The following is a 21,226-nucleotide window of genomic DNA, read 5'->3' on the forward strand; positions in this document are numbered from 1 at the left end:
ATATGTAATGTAATATTACACTTAAATATGTTTAAGACTAAACTTAACTTGTGCTTCATGTCTCACTTTACCTCACAGCATTTGTCTCACTTTACCCCACAGCCAACATTTTAGAAAAAACACAATCTCTTAGCAATTCAGGCTAATCTTCAGCTAGCATCAATCACATGGTTTTATATGTTGGAAGTTCACCAACATGTATGATATAATTGTTTCTACCTGAATCAATTTGTTCTGACACAACAGTTGATTAAGTTCAAAGCAAGAAAATTTACTTTTACATGCAAAAAACACATTTTTGTGAAAAAACATAATTACCACAGCACCAACTTCTCCTTCATGGCAAGGGGGGAATGGGAGGGGCTTGAAAGCATAATGGTCACATGACCACAAATGTGTACAGTTGCCTAGATACAGGGGATGTCTCACATTACCCGATGTCTCACATTACCCCGCTCTCCCCTATCATAATTTACACTGCATCAAAAGAAGAATTTGTGGCAGTTAATGTCGTAGGAAACTCTTGGAGAAATTTCTGTAACCAGTGTCTTGCCGTTTTACAAGCCTGAAAATGTTGGGAGGTGACCCCCCTTCTCCTAAGCCTAGGGGAGGCTTTCACATGCAAATGCCAATGCTCTGCGCTTTACAAACGCAAATCAGGATAGTTTCCCTCGCAGCAGATAACACCTTTTTCTAAACTATCTGGAGTAAGTTCACCAGGCTTAAAATAAATATAAAACCTGAAATTGTAAATTGATCTTAAGTAAGTAAGTGTGCTATAATTTATTACATTGTATACCAGGAGCAAAATCAATGCTATGAAATTGAAACAATGCACATTATTTCAGCATTTTATTATTATTCAAAACACAATCCTAAATTTCAACCACTGTACGGAGTGGCATGATTACAGTCACTTTTTCAATTGTGCCGGTTAAATGCACAGTGGATGTGCATTCAACTATGAGGGTAGAAACACAGAACAGCACGAATCAGGTAAGTACAATAACTTAAAACCAGATAGAATAAACGGGTCCTCAGTCACATACTCATCCCATATCAAATTTAAATTTAAAAACTGTTTTAACCGCTGCTTTAAGATGAAAAGGACAGTTGTGAAGCTTTACTCTGAAGAACTTACGTCAGTCGGTTGCGTCATCACCTGATGTACATGTCCAATCAGAGCCTCGTGAATGCAGAGTGCGTCTGCCGCAGACATGAGAGGATCGTGTGAAGTGTGTTCCGTACGAGTGACTCTGTTTTCGGTGTAAATAACTTGCTGATGTCGACACGACACTGTTTCCCTGGAGGAGAAGATGAGTGCGTGGGAAAGCAAAGCTGCAGGCACACAGTCCCTGAATTAAGGTGAGAACCAGCTAGAGAGCGAGGCCATTGCTAACTGCTAAGCTAACTCTCAGATTTGAAACACGTGTGAACCACTGTTGGATTAGCGCGACAGTTGCTAAAAGTAGAATAAAGCATCGAGTGCTTTAGCGGAGCTAGTGCATGTTTAAATAGGTATGAACTAATTAAATCGAACAGTTTGTTCTCGGTAAGTTTTTTCAAAAACGTGACTTTTCTCGTTTTTTTATTTTTGTAGGAAGTTTCCATCTCTTCACAGCTCTGATGAAAATGGCCGGTGGAGCGAGGGTATGAATAAAGATGTGCTGTGCTGTTTAAAATACATCCTCCAGCTTTACTTTATCTGATCTTTTTCATCGTTGTTTTCACAGCCGGATTCCTGTGCACAAGGACTCACTGCACATAACGCTGAGACTCGCGGAAAGTCTGCATTTGCAGTGTGGAAAAACGACGCCATTGTACGTAAGTATCTGTTCAGGATTTTTTTAGGAATTTTGCCGTGGATCTTCCAACGGTGATGCAGCAAGGCTATTTCCGTTTATTAATAACAAACTCATATGACTCATGATGTTTTCCAGCTGCCTGTACTATGACTTACTAAGACCCACTATGAGCCAGTATGACGGAGCTTCCAGTTCATCCATACGGACCTTGCATCAGCATTGAGTTCACGAGTCGGCAGAGAAGAAAGAGGGTAGGGTTAGATTCATTAAATCATTTTTCAGATACACGTGTAGGTGCATGTTGTCATTGAACTGTGCTAATTGTACTGATTGTGTTTACAGCTGATTGAAGCGGGACAGATGAAATGGATCCATCCTTCCACAGCCAGGAGCTCAACAACCTTTGTGCCACACTTCAAATAAGACTAGAGGCTACACTGGATCTCACAGCTACACACCACAGACGTCTACACACTGGGGCAGATTCGGACAGAGTCCCACAAAGAACATATGACCCAGAGGCTGCAAAGAGAAATTTCAAGCTTCACCTGATTAGCTTTTCACTGGCTAGGCTAGTTGTGTTTGTACAATATTTGTGCTGTATGTAAATAAAGCTTTGACTCAACATATACCTCGTTCATGTTTTTTCTTCCCTGTACAATATGTTCAAATATAACATCAAGCATCACATGAATGAATGTATAGTCTTAATTAACTGCATTGCTTTTGGTAAAGGCTTACTAATAAATAATGATTTATTATATATATACATTTTTATTATTAATATTGTGTGGGGGGGGTTTACCCCACGTGTCTGCTGCAATGATCCAGGGTGACCAATGGCAACACTTCTACCAGCCAATCACGAGTGACTTTCCGGGTTGGTTTCCTCCAATGGGGAATCGAGAGAGGCTCAGTAGCGGTTTCGCCCTCAGTCATATGCTAATTAGATAACATCTTCGCTCCTCGATCCCCCGCGCTGCTCTCCCCCTTTGTTCCCAGACCCCCTCTCCGAGGTATGTTTACTCCGCTTCCCTTAGGTTAATGTCGCGGAAGAACGCGGTGCTGACGTGCTGTAAATAGGCACTAACTTCAGGGGATCAGGTAACTTCCATAAGATTTCCCATGACACTAATTCTGCTTTTCGCCTAGTGTTAGACGTGGGTTATTGCAACCTTAGTCCTATTATATCGACATGGAAACGTCCTATTCACATTGTGACGTCCTTTTGGAGTTTTCAAATTTCTTTGCGACATCGACATGCATTTACCAACTGCTTGACACATGTCACATTGAGTGTGAACGAGATGGAAAAAGAACGACAAAATTAAATTCAAAATGATCAACAGTATTATCATGCATTTAACTATTTAAGGTTGGGGTTTTAAGATTATGATGGAAATGTCGGACATGTGGTGTAGTTATTATAAAACTATGCTCTGTAACATTTAAACATGAATATGAATGGCATATTATATTAGCTGCTCATGTAAAGATATTCAGAGAATTGTCTTAAGGTCATAAAACTATTGAGTGGTTGATTATTGTTCATGTAAATGCAGTTACTGATTCTGATGCTCTATATCTCCAGTAATATATTGATGGCTGCACATTAAGGTCAGTGTCTCTGTGTTGGTGTTACTTAAGGGAGATATGAGTCTTTTAATCACTTAAGCTGCATAGCTGCTGCTTTAAATCCCTCTGCCAGAAACCTATGAGTCAGTTTTGTATTGGCCTCAAAGTATCTTCTGTGGTGGTGTAGCTGTCAAATCCCACTTCTATTAAGTCTCTGGATCATCTCCAAGATAAGGCCTCCTCTCACTTATTCCATTTAAAGAAAAGGTTTTTCATTCTCTCATAGGGCTGCTCGATTATGGAAAAAATCATAATCTGGATTATTTTGGACAATATCGAAATCACAATTATTCAAACGATTATGTGCCCTTATTCTGAAGTCTATGCTTTATTCTTTAAATAACTGGAGCGTTTTTTCACCGCCGGTCACCTCACACACAACTCGCCTCCTTCAAGTTACGGTTGCTTGAGAGTGAGTGCCAGTCAGCTGAGCCACTGAATGCTTTGGGGGAAGGACTGAATGGCGCATCGTTTCAACTCGATTATAGTAGTTTGGAGATCGTTTGACCCCATAATAGAAATCACGATTAAATTCAGATTAATCGAGCAGCCCTATTCTCTCACTTCGTCCAGGCAAGACTAATGAATGGCTGTCTACCTCTCTGAATGAGAGCAGCTGCAAAACTTAGATTTACAGTGCAGACCACATTCAGTCCGATTACACAAGTCCCCCTTCCAATTTCTTATACATTAAATCAATATCAGCTTCCACACAAAACACATTTCCTTTTCTGTAACTTAGTGTCTTTGACTCTGGAACATCTCTCAATATTAAGTCTGTATTTTTAATATACTGTTGCATAATATTCTGTTCCCAAAATAAATGTTCTATGAATTACTATTCACAACGTGTAAAAGATTAATTTGAATGAATAATGTAGTAATAAATGGTACTATTACATTATGACCTGTACAAACAGGATAGACTGTGTCTTCCTTTGTCACTAGTAGGGTTGCAAAATTCCTGGAATATTCAAAGTTGGAAACTTTCCATGGGAATTAACAGGAATATACGGGAATATACAGGAATTAACGGGAATTAACGGGAATAAACTGGAAATTGTGTGGGTAATGTATACTATCTGCATTTACCTTGTCATATACAGACATAAATATAAACATTCTGTTTTGTCATAGGCTGATTTGAGCCCTCAGGAAACGTTGGGCACTTGACTATATGTTTCTGCATCTTCCTGTCATTCTTAACATAGGTCTTTGCTCAGTATTTGCAAATGTACACAGCCTTTCCTTCTTGTTGGCTGGGGTGAAATGTCTCAACACATGAGAGTGCATGTGGCATTGTTCTGTAGAATAAGATGAGAAAAAAGCTTGTAAAAAAACACTAATGCAATGCCAGAGATATAAATAGTTGGCCAAACAATTGGAATCGTCTTAAATTATTATACAATTGATGGATAAATTAATAGAAATAGGCTAGATGAACAGATGAACAATCCTCAATCAGCATGCTAATATATTTCTCCCAGTAATTTCATCGAAATTTACCTGACTAGTCCTGCACACTATAGCAGGCCTCAATAGCCCTGCTGTAGTGTGCAGGATGCTGGGAATAATCTGCACGTGTGATGAAGGAATGCAGTCTAGGGTTGAAATTCAACGTGCAGCGTGTGCTGCATTCCATACATCTTTAAAATAGAGTTTTGAATTATGTTTTTATTGCTCAGCGTTTAATTTGCGTAATTTTTTTTCTAAATTCCCGAGGTTCATACTCCCATGGAACGTTTCCGGAAAGTTTTCGTAAATTTACCGGATATTGTCTGCCCCTTTGCAACCTTAGTCAGTAGACTGATAAGTTACCCCTGCTATTTGTTTGTCCCCTCATAAGTGTCCAGCTGAGAATGCAATATGTGCAGAATAGTTATTATTCTGATGTTAATGGTTTAGGCTATGAGCCGAAAGCTGCTTGGGTTTACTATTGATTTGTATATATTCTGCATTTAAGACTGATCTCCAAACGGTAGGGCTGTAACGATTCTCCAAATCAAGTTGTAGTTGGTGCGTAATCTGATGCGTATATCTTCATAATTCAAAAGTGTAGGAAAGCAAACATCAGAAAACTCCTTGTCGCTTCAATAACAACAGCATTCCTATATACGATTTGTACAGGGAACTCACAGTATCGTCAATTGTCAAGTCGGATAGTCAGTTGGGCATAAATCAGCCGGCAGCTTCATGGAAACTTCATAGGGAATAAACATCCACCTGACTCCGACACCTGATTTCCTCCTGCTCCTGAGTGGGACAACATGGACGATCTTCTGACCTTCACACTCATTGCTCATTACACTCCCACTTAGATCACTTGCTTTGCAATGGTTTTTACCATATCCCATTTTATGTTTTTCCTCGGTTTGCTTGAGAGTTGTACTGTAAAACCTGAAAGGTTTGGTTTTTGTCCATATTTATCAAAATGTCAAAGGTTAACCACATTCACCACATTTTCACCTTGTCCAACATCAAACATTTGTCACTATGGTGCACACTTGGCTACCCTTTCAAAAGATAAACTCGTTAGCCATCACTCAGATATGCATTGTCTAGAGTGGCAGTAATCCATGAAGGGTGAAGGTTAACTCTGATTTGTTTGTGGACATTGATAGACTGTTTAAAGGTCTGTGATACGCTCAATGCCGTTTTTTAAATAAAGAAAGACATTAGGGATTGATCAACTTTGGCTGGTGCATGGTGGTGGATAGGCAGTGTACTTATCAGATCAGAATGTGACCAGGTTTGATTGTGTTGGTGCAACTGATCAGAAGTGCTGTCTGTTTCCTGTGATGCTTATCATGGTGTCTGCATGTATCTTGTCTGTCTTCCTGTAAATTATGCCTGCCTTTTAGATTATCTTCGTGTGTGTGTGAGTGTGTGTGAGTGTGTGTGTGTGTGTGTGTGTGTGTGTGTGTGTGTGTGTGTGTGTGTGTGTGTGTGTGTGTGTGTGTGTGTGTGTGTGTGTGTGTGTGTGTGTGTGTGTGTGTGTGTGTGTGTGTGTGTGTGTGTGTGTGTGTGTGTGTGTGTGTGTGTGTGTGTGTGTGTGTGTGTGTGGCTAAACTTGGTCATTACCACCCACAGCCTTGCTTTACCTTGCAGTCCTTTCACCTCCCTCTAACCTTTAGGTATTAACCACGTGGAGTCGGTGACACACTGGGATACAAGAAGGACCCCTCTGGCATGGGCACCAGCTGGGCTGACAGAGACCTCCGGTGCTGCAGCAGTCCCAAAATGTGCACACAGTGACAACAAACAACCTTGCAGCCTTTTTTACACAACTTTAGCATCAATATTCAAGGACTGACAGTTGGTGCCTTCCCCTTTAGCATTAGCAACAACCGCTAAATTAACAGCTTTGGCAGCTCGTACTGTAGCATAGCCAATGTGTTAAGTGAGTGCGTGTAACTTGGCTTGCTTGTCCCTGGCCGGACCGGCATAGGAGTTGTGTTACACTCCCTGACAGTCCTTATACATGTTTCATCTGCTGCTCTCAGAACAGAAGCCCCCTTTGTTATCTAATCCAGCCCTCTCCTCCCCAGCCGAGAGACTGACTTTATTGCCACAAGACTGCTCTTCACACTGCTATTCACAGTCCGTCAGCTAGCCACTGAGCTGATACATATCAACCAACAGCCGAAGAGCAGCAGAAGGACTTGCTCAGGCCCCAGATATCTGCTATCAGGACTTCTCAGCCAGTCTCTCCAACCATTGGCTGGCACATGAACAGTGCTTTAGAATAGACAAGAGGAACTGAGGGGGCTGTGGGAGGTCCAACTTAGATTTTCAAGGATCTAAATCGTGCCTCGTCTATTCTGCACTAAACCTCACATTTTCCAGAGCTAATCGACCTTCAAGCTGCCGAATTGCAAAGTCTTCAATTCTTGTAACCAAGAATCTAAAAAAAGAAGTTATTGGGGTTGCATTTGTATTTTAGTAAGCCATTCAGGACCATGAGTGACACTCTTAGACCTCCTTCCCTCCAGGTAAGTGTCCCAATCGATGCTCCAGCATACTCGGACGGAGCAAACAACAGCGTGTCGGATGGTTGCCTGCGATCCAGCTCCTCGACCCCAACTCTCCGGCGCAAGCGCTTCAAGATGCGCCGCATGAGGAACGTGCCCAGCGAGAGGGAAATTGAAAGAGGGCGGGTGAACAGTTGCCACCTCACAGCTCGGTCCCACTCCGGCTCCAAGGAGTACCTCCAGCTGCCTTCCATTGAGATCACGCCATCCAGCGATGAAGATGCCCTGTCTTCCTGGTCCCGCTGCTCCACACCCAGTGCCTCACCTCGCCGCAAGCGTTTCCTGTTGAGGAAGTGGCTGAAGGTCCGAGAGAAGAAGGAGAATGTCAGTGAGAGCAGGTTGGTATGACCCCCCTTACTCACCTCTCCCCATTCCCTTTCTCTCCCCTAATACCTCCATGCTGCTGCAAGGGTCCTGCCCACTGCACTGATGTGGTTTATAACTAACTGAAAGATTTTTCAGTTTTTTCATGTCAGGTACTTGAGAGTATAGTATGTATAGTATAGTGGTAGTTTCCACTGGTGGTTATGATTTAACCCCTGTCCGTTTGTTTATTGATTGGTTGGTTTTGATTTTAAGCAAGATTGCACAAAAACAACATGCAGGAAATTGTCTTCATTTTCTTTATCATTGTGATATAGTGTGTTAAACAACATTATCCCAGTGAATAGTCCACATATCTTGATTGAATCAGGCACATTCATGCAACTGGTATCTATGAGCTTGATTGGATTTAAGTGGACTGTGGGGCCTTGGTGGAGGTATGTGCCCTACTGAGTGTCATTCTAGTTCTTCTATGTTGCTGTCTTGTGTTTCAGGTTTACCGGTGATTTGTTGTGAGATACAGTGACATAGGGCTGCTTGATTTATCGAAATTTAATTGTGATTTCGATAATTGGGTCAAACGATCTCCAAACTATTATAATCGAGTTGAAACGATTATTTGGCATTTTTTCCGAAAGAGACGTGGATGCGCAATTCAGTCCTCCCCCAAAGCATTCAGCGGCTCAGCTGACTGGCACTCACTCTCAAGCAGCAGTAACTTGAAGGAGGCGAGTTGTGTGTGTGGTGACCGGCCGTGAAAAAAACAGCGCGAGTGGAAAAGCAGGGAGGACAGCCCCGTTCGATTGGAAAAAAAGGGTCGAAAAAGTTCAAGCAGCAGGACACCATGTAGCGGCCGCGCCGCGCCCCGCTATTCTCAAGTCTCCCGCCAGGGTCTTCAGACCGGTCAGACTGGACACGCATTTCTCCGCTCTGGTCAGCTTTTCAGAGAGTGTTATGGTTGCCACCATTAAGGGTTTGAATAGCCGGGCACCGATATCCTGGTTTCACGTAGGAATAAGACACCCAGCCATCATCAGTGTTTACCTGGACCGGAAGTGATTCACTTTAATGCGCACTCTCCAGTCATTTAAAGAATAAAGCATAGACTTCAGAATAAGGGCACCTCATCGTTTGAATAGTCGTGATTTTGATATTGTCCAAAATAATCGTGATTATGATTTTTTCCATAATCGAGCAGCCCTACACTGTCATATAACATAAAGTACGTGATAGTGGCCCTAAGCAGAAAGGTCATAGGGTCAATAAGTATCTCAGCCTTTATGAAGTTGTATTTCAACAATTTAAGTAATTTCACCTGTATATTTTAGTCAAAGCCTGCAAATTGTAAGAAACTGTAGAGAATCTGGTCCTATGAATTAAGCAAAGTATCCCGATAATTCTGAGCAGCTATAATGCAACCACTATTGGGGCGGCGTGACCTAGGGAGTAGAGTGGTCGTTCGCCAACAAGAAGGTTGCCAGTTCAATCCCCACTCTTCCCCATCTGCATGCCGAAGTGTCCTTGGCAAGATACTGAACCCCTAAATGGCCCCTCATAAATGTTGAGTGTACTAATTATAAGTCGCTTTGGACAAAAGCGTCAGCCAAATGACATGTAATTACTGAGTTTAAGCCATAGTAAAATAGATTTAACCAGAGGAAAAATTCAAAATGCAAAAATTATATAAATTCTTATAATTCTGTAATAAACCTTATGGTCTCATTTTATTGTGATAAGTTACAGGATATTTAATTGGACGTGGCCCACAGCGTCTTCTCGGTATCAACAACAACTGGAGTTCTTTCGGAAGGAAGGACAAATTCTGTGTATTGTCTTGTTTCTCTTTGTGCTAACAGTTCAGTTGTCACTGACGACAGATGGCAGACAGGTACTGGCTCATTGCTCACTCCATCTATGTCTTTCTCTGAGTTGAAGGCACCTACTCTCCAGAGGCATATGAGCGTAACCCTTAGTGTGAAATACTGTCACTATCCAGCTCACCATGAGTACAGCTCCACTGGGGTGTAATGTATGGACTGTTGTTACAAGCATCCGTCAGCTTAACACTGTACTGTAGCACTAAAACGACACGGCTCCTCCTCTGTCTGCTCCCTGTTACCAGCTTCATGTAGCATGTAAAAAATTCGATAGGCTTAAAGCTGCGTGGGAGTCGCATAAATAATCAAAATCTTAATGTTTATCTTCACCTAATTATTTATGAAGCAGAACAAGCAGTTTTGGTCATGTAAGGTTGCAAGGACACAGCGTGCTGCTGTACACCGTGTCCCTGCAGATCCTTTTCCTACATGTTAGCACTGTTGTCCACATCCGTTAATTATCGCTGCCTCGTGGGCAGGTTATATCGTTTTTACTTAGTGTTGTTTATTTCTGCAGTTTTTGACAAACTGATGATTGATGAAAGACTTTTCCACAATAGCAACACTTTAAAATGTTCAGGCTCTGGTCTCTTAATTTGAGGCTCTTATAATTTAAACACATTGAATCTGGTGTCAGGTTTTTGCGATAGGACCTAAATTGGGGAGAGGCGGTGGACTTTGGGCAGAAAAATTGGACTTTGGGCAGAAAATCAGACTGGATGGTCTCTGGTTCGACTCCACGGAGTGACAACAAAAACATACCTGGATGGACAACACCTGGATCTCTTCAAAAGTCCAAGAGGACTCTCCCTACCCCACTGTCTTAGTACCCCTGAGCAAGGCACCTTACTCCCCCAACACCTGCTCCCCGGGCTCCCCGCGTGGCTGCCCACTACTCTGTGTGTCCTCCTGTGTTCACCAGATGGGTCAAAAGCAGAGGACAAATTTCATCATGGTATTCTCACTTTTTGGACAGTAACAGTATCGTATATATCACAGTATAACTTCTGTCTCCTTTGGTCTCATCTTTTAGATGCTACTTTTGATGCTTTCATTGATAAGATGGGATGCTCCCTTTTTACCTCGCACCTTGCATGTTGATTTATCACGGAAATTACGCTAATGCAAACCCATGTCTTGTATACTGGTATACTGGCCACCCGTATCTGGTGTATAGACATGTCGGTCCACCATAAGGTCAGAATATGTGCTTAATTGAAATATCTTGACTGGATGCCATGAATTTCAAGGCTGATAGTCATGTTCCACACTGGATGAACTGTAACTTTAACTTGTTGTCATTGGCTAGAACAAAGTTTTCAGTTATTGTGGTTTATGACCAATTACATGCAAAACTAATAACATTGCAATCAGCTTCAGATGCACTTTGAGTTTAATGCTGTTTACCTCAGCAAGGAAAGTTATGATTTCATCAGCATTTGTTTGTTTGTTGTTTAGCAGGATTACACACATTACCATGGAACTTGTTGGAAGGATGTTATATGGGTCAGGGAAGATCCCATTATATTTTCGTGCAGATGCAGATCACTTTGCAGATCCAGGATTTTTTTTTGTCTTTCTTTGACATTGTTATATGAGGCATTATTCAACATTTCCCATGATTTCTCAGAGAGTAATTCATGGATTGTTTAGAGGACTGATATTTATGAGGCAGACCAATTTGTTACAGTTACAGATACAAACCTGGATCTATTGACTGTAAATGTGGTGTCATAAGGGGACTGAGGAATGCACAGTTTTGAGTGCCCCTGTAGTTAGTAAGTCTTACCATGCCAACACACTGAACTTAGATGGTGAACACTAACTAGGGGGGCGGTGCACTCAAAACCGGTCAAAATGAGGAGGGCTATTTTAGACAGGGTAAAAAGGGTGCTGTTTTAAATTATCCTTGTGGTATTTTGTCCAAAATATGTTACAGACATTTCATTAAGACCCCAAGAAACCATATTAACTGTGGTAAAAATTAGCATACGATGGATCCTTTAACATAACTAAGTAGTGTAAACAATTCTTTAACAATTGCACCAATCATTAACATCAGAATGCTAACGTCAGCCTTGTGAGCATGTTTGCATGCTAGTGTTAGCATTTAGCTCTCTGTGGCTTTAGGAGGAACGGACTCAGAGTTTCTAGCTTGACTGCAGACTCTTAATCTTAAACAGCCATATTTACAAACTGTGTCTGTATGTAAAATATGTGTCTGCGAATTGTGAATATGTGAGATAATTGAAATGCAAAGGAGGAAAAAAAGTCTCTAACAGAACTGCTCAAATAGTTTTTGCAAATGTATCGACTGTACTTTGTCCCGTCTCTGGCTGTTAGGAATGAACTGTTAATCCCTAATTAAACCTTGATTTTTTTTAATTTAACTCTGAGCAGGACTAACTTGTCAAACCATGTCAAAGTATTATCTATGTGACTGAGCCTTGAACTTTACAGTGGTCGGTCTCCAGGCGTTAACAGTCATATGTTGTTTTTTGCTGCAGTAGTTTAGTCCTTAAACAAGTCGCTGAACTTGTACCTCTTGCATGAGGAGTGACACTCATGACTGCCCAGCACTTTGACCCTCTGAAGGAGCTTATGCTACAATTTCACAGTCTATTATATTAAATGAAAAAAATTAAGAAACATTCAGTAGGGCCATATGGCCCAAAATCATATCAATATTACTATTTAATGAGTCAATATTGATGATAATCGCTAAATCAAATTTTTGGTTTCTTTCAAGTTTTTAACTAATATTTGCTCCAGGTTGCACTTTGAAAGCACATTTTTTACAAATACTTTTCCTACATAATCACGTCATTACACCTTATTGTATTTTTTTGGGGAACATGTACACAAAGTGTGCAATACACTAAGTTTCTAGTAATTCCTTTTTGCTCACATAACTTACACAGAGTTTGTGGGATGAAACCTGTTGTAATCGTCTAGTTAATGTACAAACATGGCAGAGCATTTATAGTTAACCGCATTCTTGAGGTTTGTTCATGAGGTCTGGTGCAGTGTGAGATGTTGATGTGGTTTTTTCTCCATGGAAGCAGATACAATTATTGTAAGTATTCAAAATAAATTGCATTAAGATTTAAATTAGATCAGTCTCGAGAAAGTGTCTGTGTTTTGATTTTAAGCTGCTCTGACCTCAGAGGGGAGCTTTAGTCAGCTGTCCAAGACAAGTCTTCAATCTCATCACCTTTGTTGATGTGTCACCGGCTGTAGCATTGTAATCTTGTAATTTCAGTCTCTTTCCTGTCCTTCTTTGGTTTTGCACTGGATGTGTATACTTTAAGGCATGTGTTGGACTATATCTATGTATGTGTGTCTGTGAACAGTGCAGGCTTGTAGACACAGTGGAATCTGCCTCGCTGCTGTCTTATAAGAGCAGGACTATTTTGAGGAAGTGGTTCAGCATCTTTTACCAGGCTTCACTGCTTCCGCCTCGTCCAAACATTTCAATGTTTCAGACGTCCAAGTCTCACAAAGAGGCAAACAAGAAATCTAAAATGTCATTGTGTAATGTCTCACAATGTGTATTTAAAGAAATCTTAATCCACCTGGTCTTTAATTGGGCAACTACATCTTTCTTCATTATAAACTCAATAAATAAATCTTCTTACTTAAATAGCCAAAAATCAAAATACAGTGTGTGCAAGATATGTTATATCAAATGATATTTCAATTATTTAAAGACATCATTCATCCATACTTCATCTGAAATAAGTTTATTTGGCTTGATATATTCTCCCTGATGTTGTTTTTGACTATATGGTGCAAAAACATATAAAATAATCTTGTGCATTTCGTGTGGTTTTACTCTATATATAGATGGTTGTAATTTCAGCTCTTTATTAGACTCTTTCCTTTGTTTCCCCTATTGCATCAATTGTTTATGAGTGCTCAATAATTAATTGAGGGCCCATGCCATGTCAACCCTCTAAGGGCAGGGATATAAACAATGACATATACACAAACAAACACCACCTCCTTTACAAACCCCTCTTGTCCACTCTGAGAGGACGTTGTGCAGACACACTGCACCTTCAGCAGAGACACGGGAAGCAGAGACATGTGGGACTAAAATTCATATCCCATATACCCCCATATTTTAAAGATCAAACAATATTCCCAAGGTGTACATGATCAAGCAATTATCTGGTAAATTCTTCACAGTAAAAGCGTAATACTTTAAAAAATTGCATCCATTGGTCATTAACACTATTGATCATGTTGATCGTGTTCAGAGCAGCATTATAAGGTGAGGTTACCTTAGCTCTCTGCTACCTGAACTTCAACGTACCAGTCTCACATTACATCTGGTGAAATGAACAAAGAAAACAGTATGCTCTTCTTTCCATGAAATTATACTTTTAGTTTTACATTAATTTGCTATATTTCATTGTGTTTACTTAGAGACTGACTCGGCTTTGGCTTTTACTCGATTCTGAATTTATATTGGAACAAATAAAAAAATGTCAAACGTTTCCAGTGTTGTTTAGTTTATCTTTATGGTATATGAAGTGCTGAATAGAATATTTCACATCAAACCAAGGGAGATCATCCATTTTTAAACACGAGAAAGAGAAAGGGAGGAGGCGGAAAAACCCATCTTCCTCTGGGATTTCATTCATATTCTCTGTGCAAGTAGAACTTCAATCTTTGGGCAATTAAATACATTTCTTTTATCTAACCTTAACCTCTGCATTATTTCTGAATAACAAAAACCTGATGTTAAACCATTCATGCTTGTTATGCATTAATGATTCTCTCTGTGTATTCATTTACACATCTGTAACCCTTTTTAATTATCATCAAAAGCCTCATCTTGTGCATTACCTGTGTCATATAGCCCCCTCTAGTGTATCTTTTGGATTTGTGCACATATAAGACAGGAATTGTATCACTAAACTAAGACAAAGTTGCCACATATAGTTGACATTTGCTGTATATATAATTTCCCCATTATTTGCAGGACCTGGACAGGTGATTTTAGACCCAGCTGCAACATATTTATGAAAGGAAGTGACATAATTTGGATAATGTTGACCAATACAATTGAAAATATAAAAAAATGTAAAAACTATTTTATTCACTTGATGTTCATGTAGTCTTTCATATTCTAATTATGATTTTTTTTACATAAGACAAAATAGACACACAACCATTGCATTCACATTGCAATTTACTAGACACATATTTTATTGACTGACTAACACCTGCTGTGTCCCATGCAGTAGCCAGCAGAGCAGCCAGCAGAGCAGCCAACAGAGCAGCCATGAGGACGACAGCAATCGGTTCCTGACTCCATTAATCCTAGAAGAGAGGTGAGCAGTGTGTGTGTGTGCATTCCTCTTTCATAAGAGAGATTTTCCAAATGTATTTATTGCAACCCTTTTGAAATCAATGTATGATGTAACAAAACTAAATGAAATCATAGAAGATAGATTCATGCTGCTGGGCTGAACAATCAACCCAAAATGTCATTGCATTCCATAGTTTTTCATACCGACTGTTCATTTGTTGAATGAATCCTCCACTAGAGGGCACTTCCTCCCCATTCTGATGCCCATGGTGTTGATAGTCAGACAGCAACATTGCTGTACTGTGTGAGCTGTTTCAGCTTGTTTCATTGTGGCTTTTGATTAAGATTTAATTTTTAAATAGAAATAAAAGCCCTTTTACACCAACATTATTCTTCTTTGAAAAACTTGCTTGGTGAGAATAGATTTGTAAACATGCAAACATGCTTTGGATGTGACATTAATGAGCACCCAGGTCTCATTTCTTTGACATATAACCAGTTTTTCCCAGGTAGTGTCTTGCTATTTAACAGTGATCTGACAGTGGCCACATGTAACTCCTCCAGTGTCTGTGCTTCCCTGTCGCTCAGTTTGAGATGGGAGCCAAGGAACATCATTAGCTCTTCATCTCCCGGGAATACGCTGCTGTTGAGTGATTTAACAGGCCTGTCACTGGTGCTCCTGTGACAGTCCGTTTAAATCACTTACTGAACGTGGTGTGTTGGTGTGTGTATGTGTCTGTTTAAGCCTCTGTGTTTGTGTGTTGGTGCTGGACTGGAATTCTACTTTAAACATGAAGTAAATGAGTGCAGCAAGGAAATATCTGTGCCAGGTTGATTAGGAAATGGATCAGGAAATAATAACTACCTGCATTACTGAACTCCTTTCGTCCTGCCTAGAAACTATTATTAAAGTGAGTATGAATAACACATTATTGAACAGTGCTGCATTGGCGCAGGTGTTTTTGTTCTTGTTTTTCGCTGCAGCCTAATTGTACTGCACTCGGAACATGGGGAAGAAAAGTTACAGTCTCAATTGTTGTCTATGTGTATTGTCAGATGTTTGTGTTTGATTTTCACCAAACTCATTCATAGTAACGCAGGATGTCCGATTTTACCAACAGTACATTCACTGCATTCAGGAAAGACATAATGACCAATCAAACATGTAAACACATATTTGGACTAGCTGTCAACCACATTATGTTAATTTCAGTTGTTTGCAAATGCCTTCAAATCGATCATTTATTGGTCTGCAGAAGGACCAGTGGCATTTAGAGGCAGTGGCCTTGCTGAATCTTCCGGATCTCTTGGCCTGTGTTAATGCTCATGAGCTACTTTAGAATTATTCCTTATTCCTCTTCAAATAGTTCTAAAATAAACTCTCACTTTGAATTGTTATTGGGTTGAACGTTGTATGCAGATGTTTTTATTAACGGTCTATGGTGCAGAGTGAAGTTAGAAAACTGTGTGTTAAACCTACCTGGTTTTTTCTGCAGTGAAGATTTTGTTAGGGTTAGGGTTTCATTCATAAAACTGATTTTGCTTTATTACTGTTCACACATGTGGCTTATATATTAGCTGACACATTTTACCTTACTGATTTTACTTTTTCATTCATTGCATGTCGGCTGTTTCCATGCTCTGTTAAGCAATTGAAACATCCTTCAGTCCCAAGTTCACGACTTTTGTATCACACATCCAAATCGCCCCAAATTTGATACAGCACATCCTCGGGCCATTAACAATTCACATGCCTCGTGTGAAGCCGATATGATGAACTCTTTGTAAGATTTGCGTTCCACATACAGACAGAGAGATGTTTGTGGAATTAGTAGGTAGATGTCAGATAACTAAATTCTTCTTAAAAAGATCAAGAGGCAAAAAGAAGGAACAGATTGTTTTTTTAGCCTAATCTCATGCTTTTGATTGTGCAGAATCAGCTTTTACTCCAACATCTGCAAACCTTTGTACTGTATCCAAAATTCAAAAATTCTGATCTCAGTGTTTTTTACCCACAGATAAAATGTTGCTGGCTGTACAAAGAATACACTTTTTCTGATTGGTTCATTTTGCGGCAGTAAAACGAAATGTATACAAGAAATTTTGCTGAGAATATCCTGGAGTCGTCTTCGTCTAGCCTCATTACAGGCAGCTGCTCAGCCGTCTCTGCCTTCGGCTGTGTGCATGGTTCATAACACCTCTACTCTGCAGCAGGAGGAGCAGCGTTCTGTAGCCGGCTTTAGAGGGCACGGAATGTCATGTCTCCTCTGCAGGTAAAAAAACTGCTGCGGTTCTGCCGGGAGGCTGCACTGCTGCAGCTACTCAAACTCTACCCATCTCTCCATCTTCATGTCATCGGTCTTGGTTTTGCTCTTACTGCATCTGTGTTTCATCTGTTTGCCTTGTGAGTTACAGCTACTGAGTTACTGTTTCAATCTGCATTTTGGGGGAAGTGACAGCAGGCTGTCGGCTTACGTGTGCCACTGGCTGTGATTTTTTTTTCTGCCTCTGCCAGATAATCTGGGCATCCGTGGTGTTTCAGGGAGAGAAATAGATGAAAACGAGGTCAAGTTTGCTCATTCAACGCCATTTTCTTTTATTTGCATCCTCCGCTATAACTGCAGATAGTGTTATGTAATGTCCCGACATGGCTCTGCTAAGTCAGTGTAATATGACTCATCAGTGCAAATGATGCAGCATATGATTGTGATTTGTGAATCAGGATTACACAGTGAGAGACAGGCCATCACATGGTCAATATATTTAAATAAACCATTGTGAGAATGCAATATTAAAAAATAGTTTTGCCTGCAACTACATAATGGCATACAATGTTATAAACAATCTATTTATATGTTTTACAGCACTTATAAATGGTAAGTGGGGGATTTAGAGTGTTGTCCATTAAGCTTTTTGGTAGAGGTGCACAATTTAGTTTTTTCCCGGCCGATACCGATAACCGATAATTACATGCTTTACATGGCCATTACGTTACAAATTATAATTTCACGTTACTTAAAAAGAAGTTCATAGCCTGTAGTTAATGCACACATGAGGGTCAAATTGCAAAATATACTAAGCAAATATGGATGAATTATGCACAATAAAGAAAAGGAAAATGGTTGCGTATAGCTTGTGTACTTTTTGTGCATGAGAGTAAGGAAGGTTTCTCTATACTTTGGCCTTCATGCAACATAAATCTTATCAAATGTTTTGCATTCAAATTTAAAATAAATTAAATGCACAGACAATATCTCTGAACAGAAATGTCAACTATTAAACACAATTTGTTAAAACAAAATACAAAGTGCATCTTTCATTAATAAATGAAGGCTCTTATAGAACTGACAGGCTGTTGTATGCAGTGCTTGCAACAATGTCCGTTTCACATTGAAATCATCATCCAGCCAACAAACCATCAAACCAACCATACTCACTGGACTGACGTATGTTTGTGGTATAACTTACATCGCTTACGTTTGGCATCTAACAGACTACTATAGATATATAGTACGTATAGTGCAGGCAGGGACACATCTGAAAAGAAACGGTGACTTGGCAGAGTGTAGTGGGGCTAGAAAATCCTTGTTTTCTTCCACTAAAAACGGCTGGTCATCAAGGGCGATAAATTCAATCATTCTGTAATTAATTGCTTTAGCCTGTGGACTGTATCTAGCATAACTTCTTGCAGTTCTCAAATGCCTGCAGGATAGGCACTGATAAGCGCCTCATATTCTCGCTATACATCGTCGGCGCGATGAAAACTCTAAGGGAGCTTATGAGGTTGGATTGCAAGTGTTTCTCCCCCTTTCGGAACCTTTGCACATTTGTTGCAAAATTGCAATCCTACAGTCGCTTTCAGAAAGTTTGAAAAACTTCCACAACAGCAACGCAGTTTTCAGTTCCTACCTAAACACATCACGCTGGTATGAACAGGCAAGGATGTATGACGTCATGAGCGCCACCAGGTGTGCTAGTTTTATAGGATGTTTTATCGGCTATAATTTCCAATACCGATGAATAAATAATAATATAAAATTCCCATTATCGAGCCAATAATATATGGGACAGATATATATATATTGTGCATCCTTACTTTTTAGTAGTGCAGGAAACTAGAATACTGCTGAAAAGCAGCCTTCGGGTACTTGAAAGTACAATCACTCTATTATTATCAATATTATTATTATTATTATTATTATTATTAATATCGGGAATTTCATAGAAACAAAAATGACTGGCAGGTTATTTCATGACCAAATCCTCTGGCCTTTCTTTTTCGTTCCAGGTCTGACAGTGCAGCGGACAAATTCAGGTAAGTCCGCTTTCTGACTTCATTACTCTCTCTGCTTTTACCTATAGAATTGTGAGTGTGCATCATGTGTTGTGTGAGTGTGCATTATAATTTGGCGGGCTTATGGAGCAGAGATACTGGTCTTGGTGTCACCCCACTTGCCTCAGCCCGCCTACCATGCATGTGACACAGATTTGCGTGCTTTGTCCGCCAACCAAGGTGTGTGAATGCGCTTTACATTTGGGGGAGGCCGGCAGTGAATACAGTTGCAAGCCGTGGAATGCCATTGTTTGCTTTTATTTGACAATCAACATCGGGCACAAACGCAGCTTTGTAAATTGGAAACCATTGTGGAGCTTTCACTCTCCCAGCTGGCCAGCTGGTGGCAGGTCACACACACACACACACACACGTACACACACACATACACACACACAAACACATACTCACACACACACACTGCTGGGTCATGACAGTTTATCCTACAGGGTGGGAAGATTTCGCTGTCACAAGAGGAGCTGTGCCAGTGCTGAAGAAAAAGGGGTTTAAAAGGTGAGTAAGGGTGATGATGGTGCATCAGGGGGATTTTTTGGAACAAGGAATTTAACACATAGCAGGTTATCCACGCTTGACTTATATGAAATGCTTTAATACTTTAAATGCCCCACAGGTTTTCAGTCCATTTTAATTGTGCCTCATTGAAATCGTGTCAGTGGACTAGCATAGTTTACCAGTCCACTGTCAAATTTACAGTATAATAGTTATAACTTTACGGTGTTCCTTTGTGCGTTTTTATTTGATGTGTAGTTATGATTGACAAATAGTAGAATTCACCGAAATGAATTGTGGTGGTACCTCAGTGGCTTTAACCATATTGTCACGATATCGCTCGCGAGCTGTGTTGTTTGTCCGGCAAGTTTTCAGAGCCGAGCGAGGCACTGTGATTCTTGTGTATTTTTTTCTGCGCGTTCTCCTGTGCGTGTGTGCGTGCGGGGGTGCATGCCTGAGTGTGTCTGCTTTGGTATGCTCTGAGTGCTTAGTCATGCAAGTGGGGTGAGGAGCAGGCTGAACCACGTTTGAACCACTAGGAGTCTCTATACTCCAACACACAAGAGGAGGTTTATGTGGCTTAGTGTGCATTTCCTTTGAGGTCACCCATTGTTGTAAAACTAGCCCTCAGTCATCTGTAATAACTTATTGTAAAGTCTGTTTCTGTTGTTCTTAGATACACAAGTTTTGCTGTGTAATAGTTGTCTTGCAGTGTGAGATGGGACATTTGGTTTGGTGCGATGTATTTCAATAGCCTTTTGAGTTGAATTCAATGTAGTTTTTGTTGCAGAATGACAACACAATTCACTGAGGTCAGAGGGTCAGAACTTGTTTTTAACTGGATGGATGAGTTTATAAAAAATACTACTTCTACTACTAATAATAATAATAATAATAATAATAATGTATACTGCACCTTTCAAAATACTTAAGGCTACTGAAAACAAACAAAAAATTCAAACAAACCAAGAACATAAACTAAAAATTGGAATGCTTGCTTGCTCTGTGAACAGGTGGGTTAGGGATGGGGTATCGCCGGCTTGGAGTTCCTGAGGGTAGGGGGCCACACTAAATGCCCTGTCTCCATTGGTGCTAGGGGGAGATTACCAGCATCTGAGGACTGCATAGGTTACAGGATTGGCTGTCATTTTAATTATTTAACAGATATACATTTATTTATCATTTATCATTTAACAAAGCTTTTTTAATTGAAATAATCACTGACTGGATATACATGACTTGCAAGACAGCCTCAGATAGTCGACCATAAAACACAAATATATAACTCAAAAGAACATCATTAGATTGTCTTTTAAAAATTGTAAGTTGTTGACACAATGGGGTATTACAGCAGTTGAGGTATTTATTTGAAATTACTTAATAAGCTCCAA

The 21,226-nt window shown here is 40.1% G+C and overlaps 1 protein-coding gene and 1 long non-coding RNA gene across 4 annotated transcripts in view; both read left to right on the forward strand.

The window, feature by feature from the left end:
• Nucleotides 1-1,206: 1,206 nt before the first annotated feature.
• On the forward strand, nt 1,207-2,420 carry LOC128440776 (uncharacterized). Of its 2 annotated transcripts, none has more exons than XR_008338569.1 (5): nt 1,207-1,365; nt 1,601-1,650; nt 1,734-1,824; nt 1,941-2,056; nt 2,148-2,420. It is a non-coding gene; the product is annotated as an uncharacterized LOC128440776 (long non-coding RNA). The 2 variants fall into 2 exon arrangements; XR_008338570.1 differs by having other exon boundaries at nt 1,734-1,820.
• A 4,979-nt stretch (nt 2,421-7,399) lies between these two features.
• The window catches only part of gramd1bb (GRAM domain containing 1Bb), an 88,280-nt gene continuing 74,453 nt past the window's right edge, over nt 7,400-21,226 (forward strand). The window contains exons 1-3 of one of the 2 annotated variants that reach the window (XM_053423544.1): nt 7,400-7,809; nt 14,925-15,014; nt 19,281-19,307. In XM_053423544.1, the coding sequence (XP_053279519.1) occupies nt 7,400-7,809; nt 14,925-15,014; nt 19,281-19,307 (527 nt within the window). The remainder of the gene's footprint in view (nt 7,810-14,924; nt 15,015-19,280; nt 19,308-21,226) is intronic. The other variant, XM_053423545.1, reaches the window with a different exon arrangement.

The sequence above is a fragment of the Pleuronectes platessa genome, chromosome 5 (genome assembly GCF_947347685.1).
Source record: "Pleuronectes platessa chromosome 5, fPlePla1.1, whole genome shotgun sequence".
Classification (NCBI taxonomy): Eukaryota; Metazoa; Chordata; class Actinopteri; order Pleuronectiformes; family Pleuronectidae; genus Pleuronectes; species Pleuronectes platessa.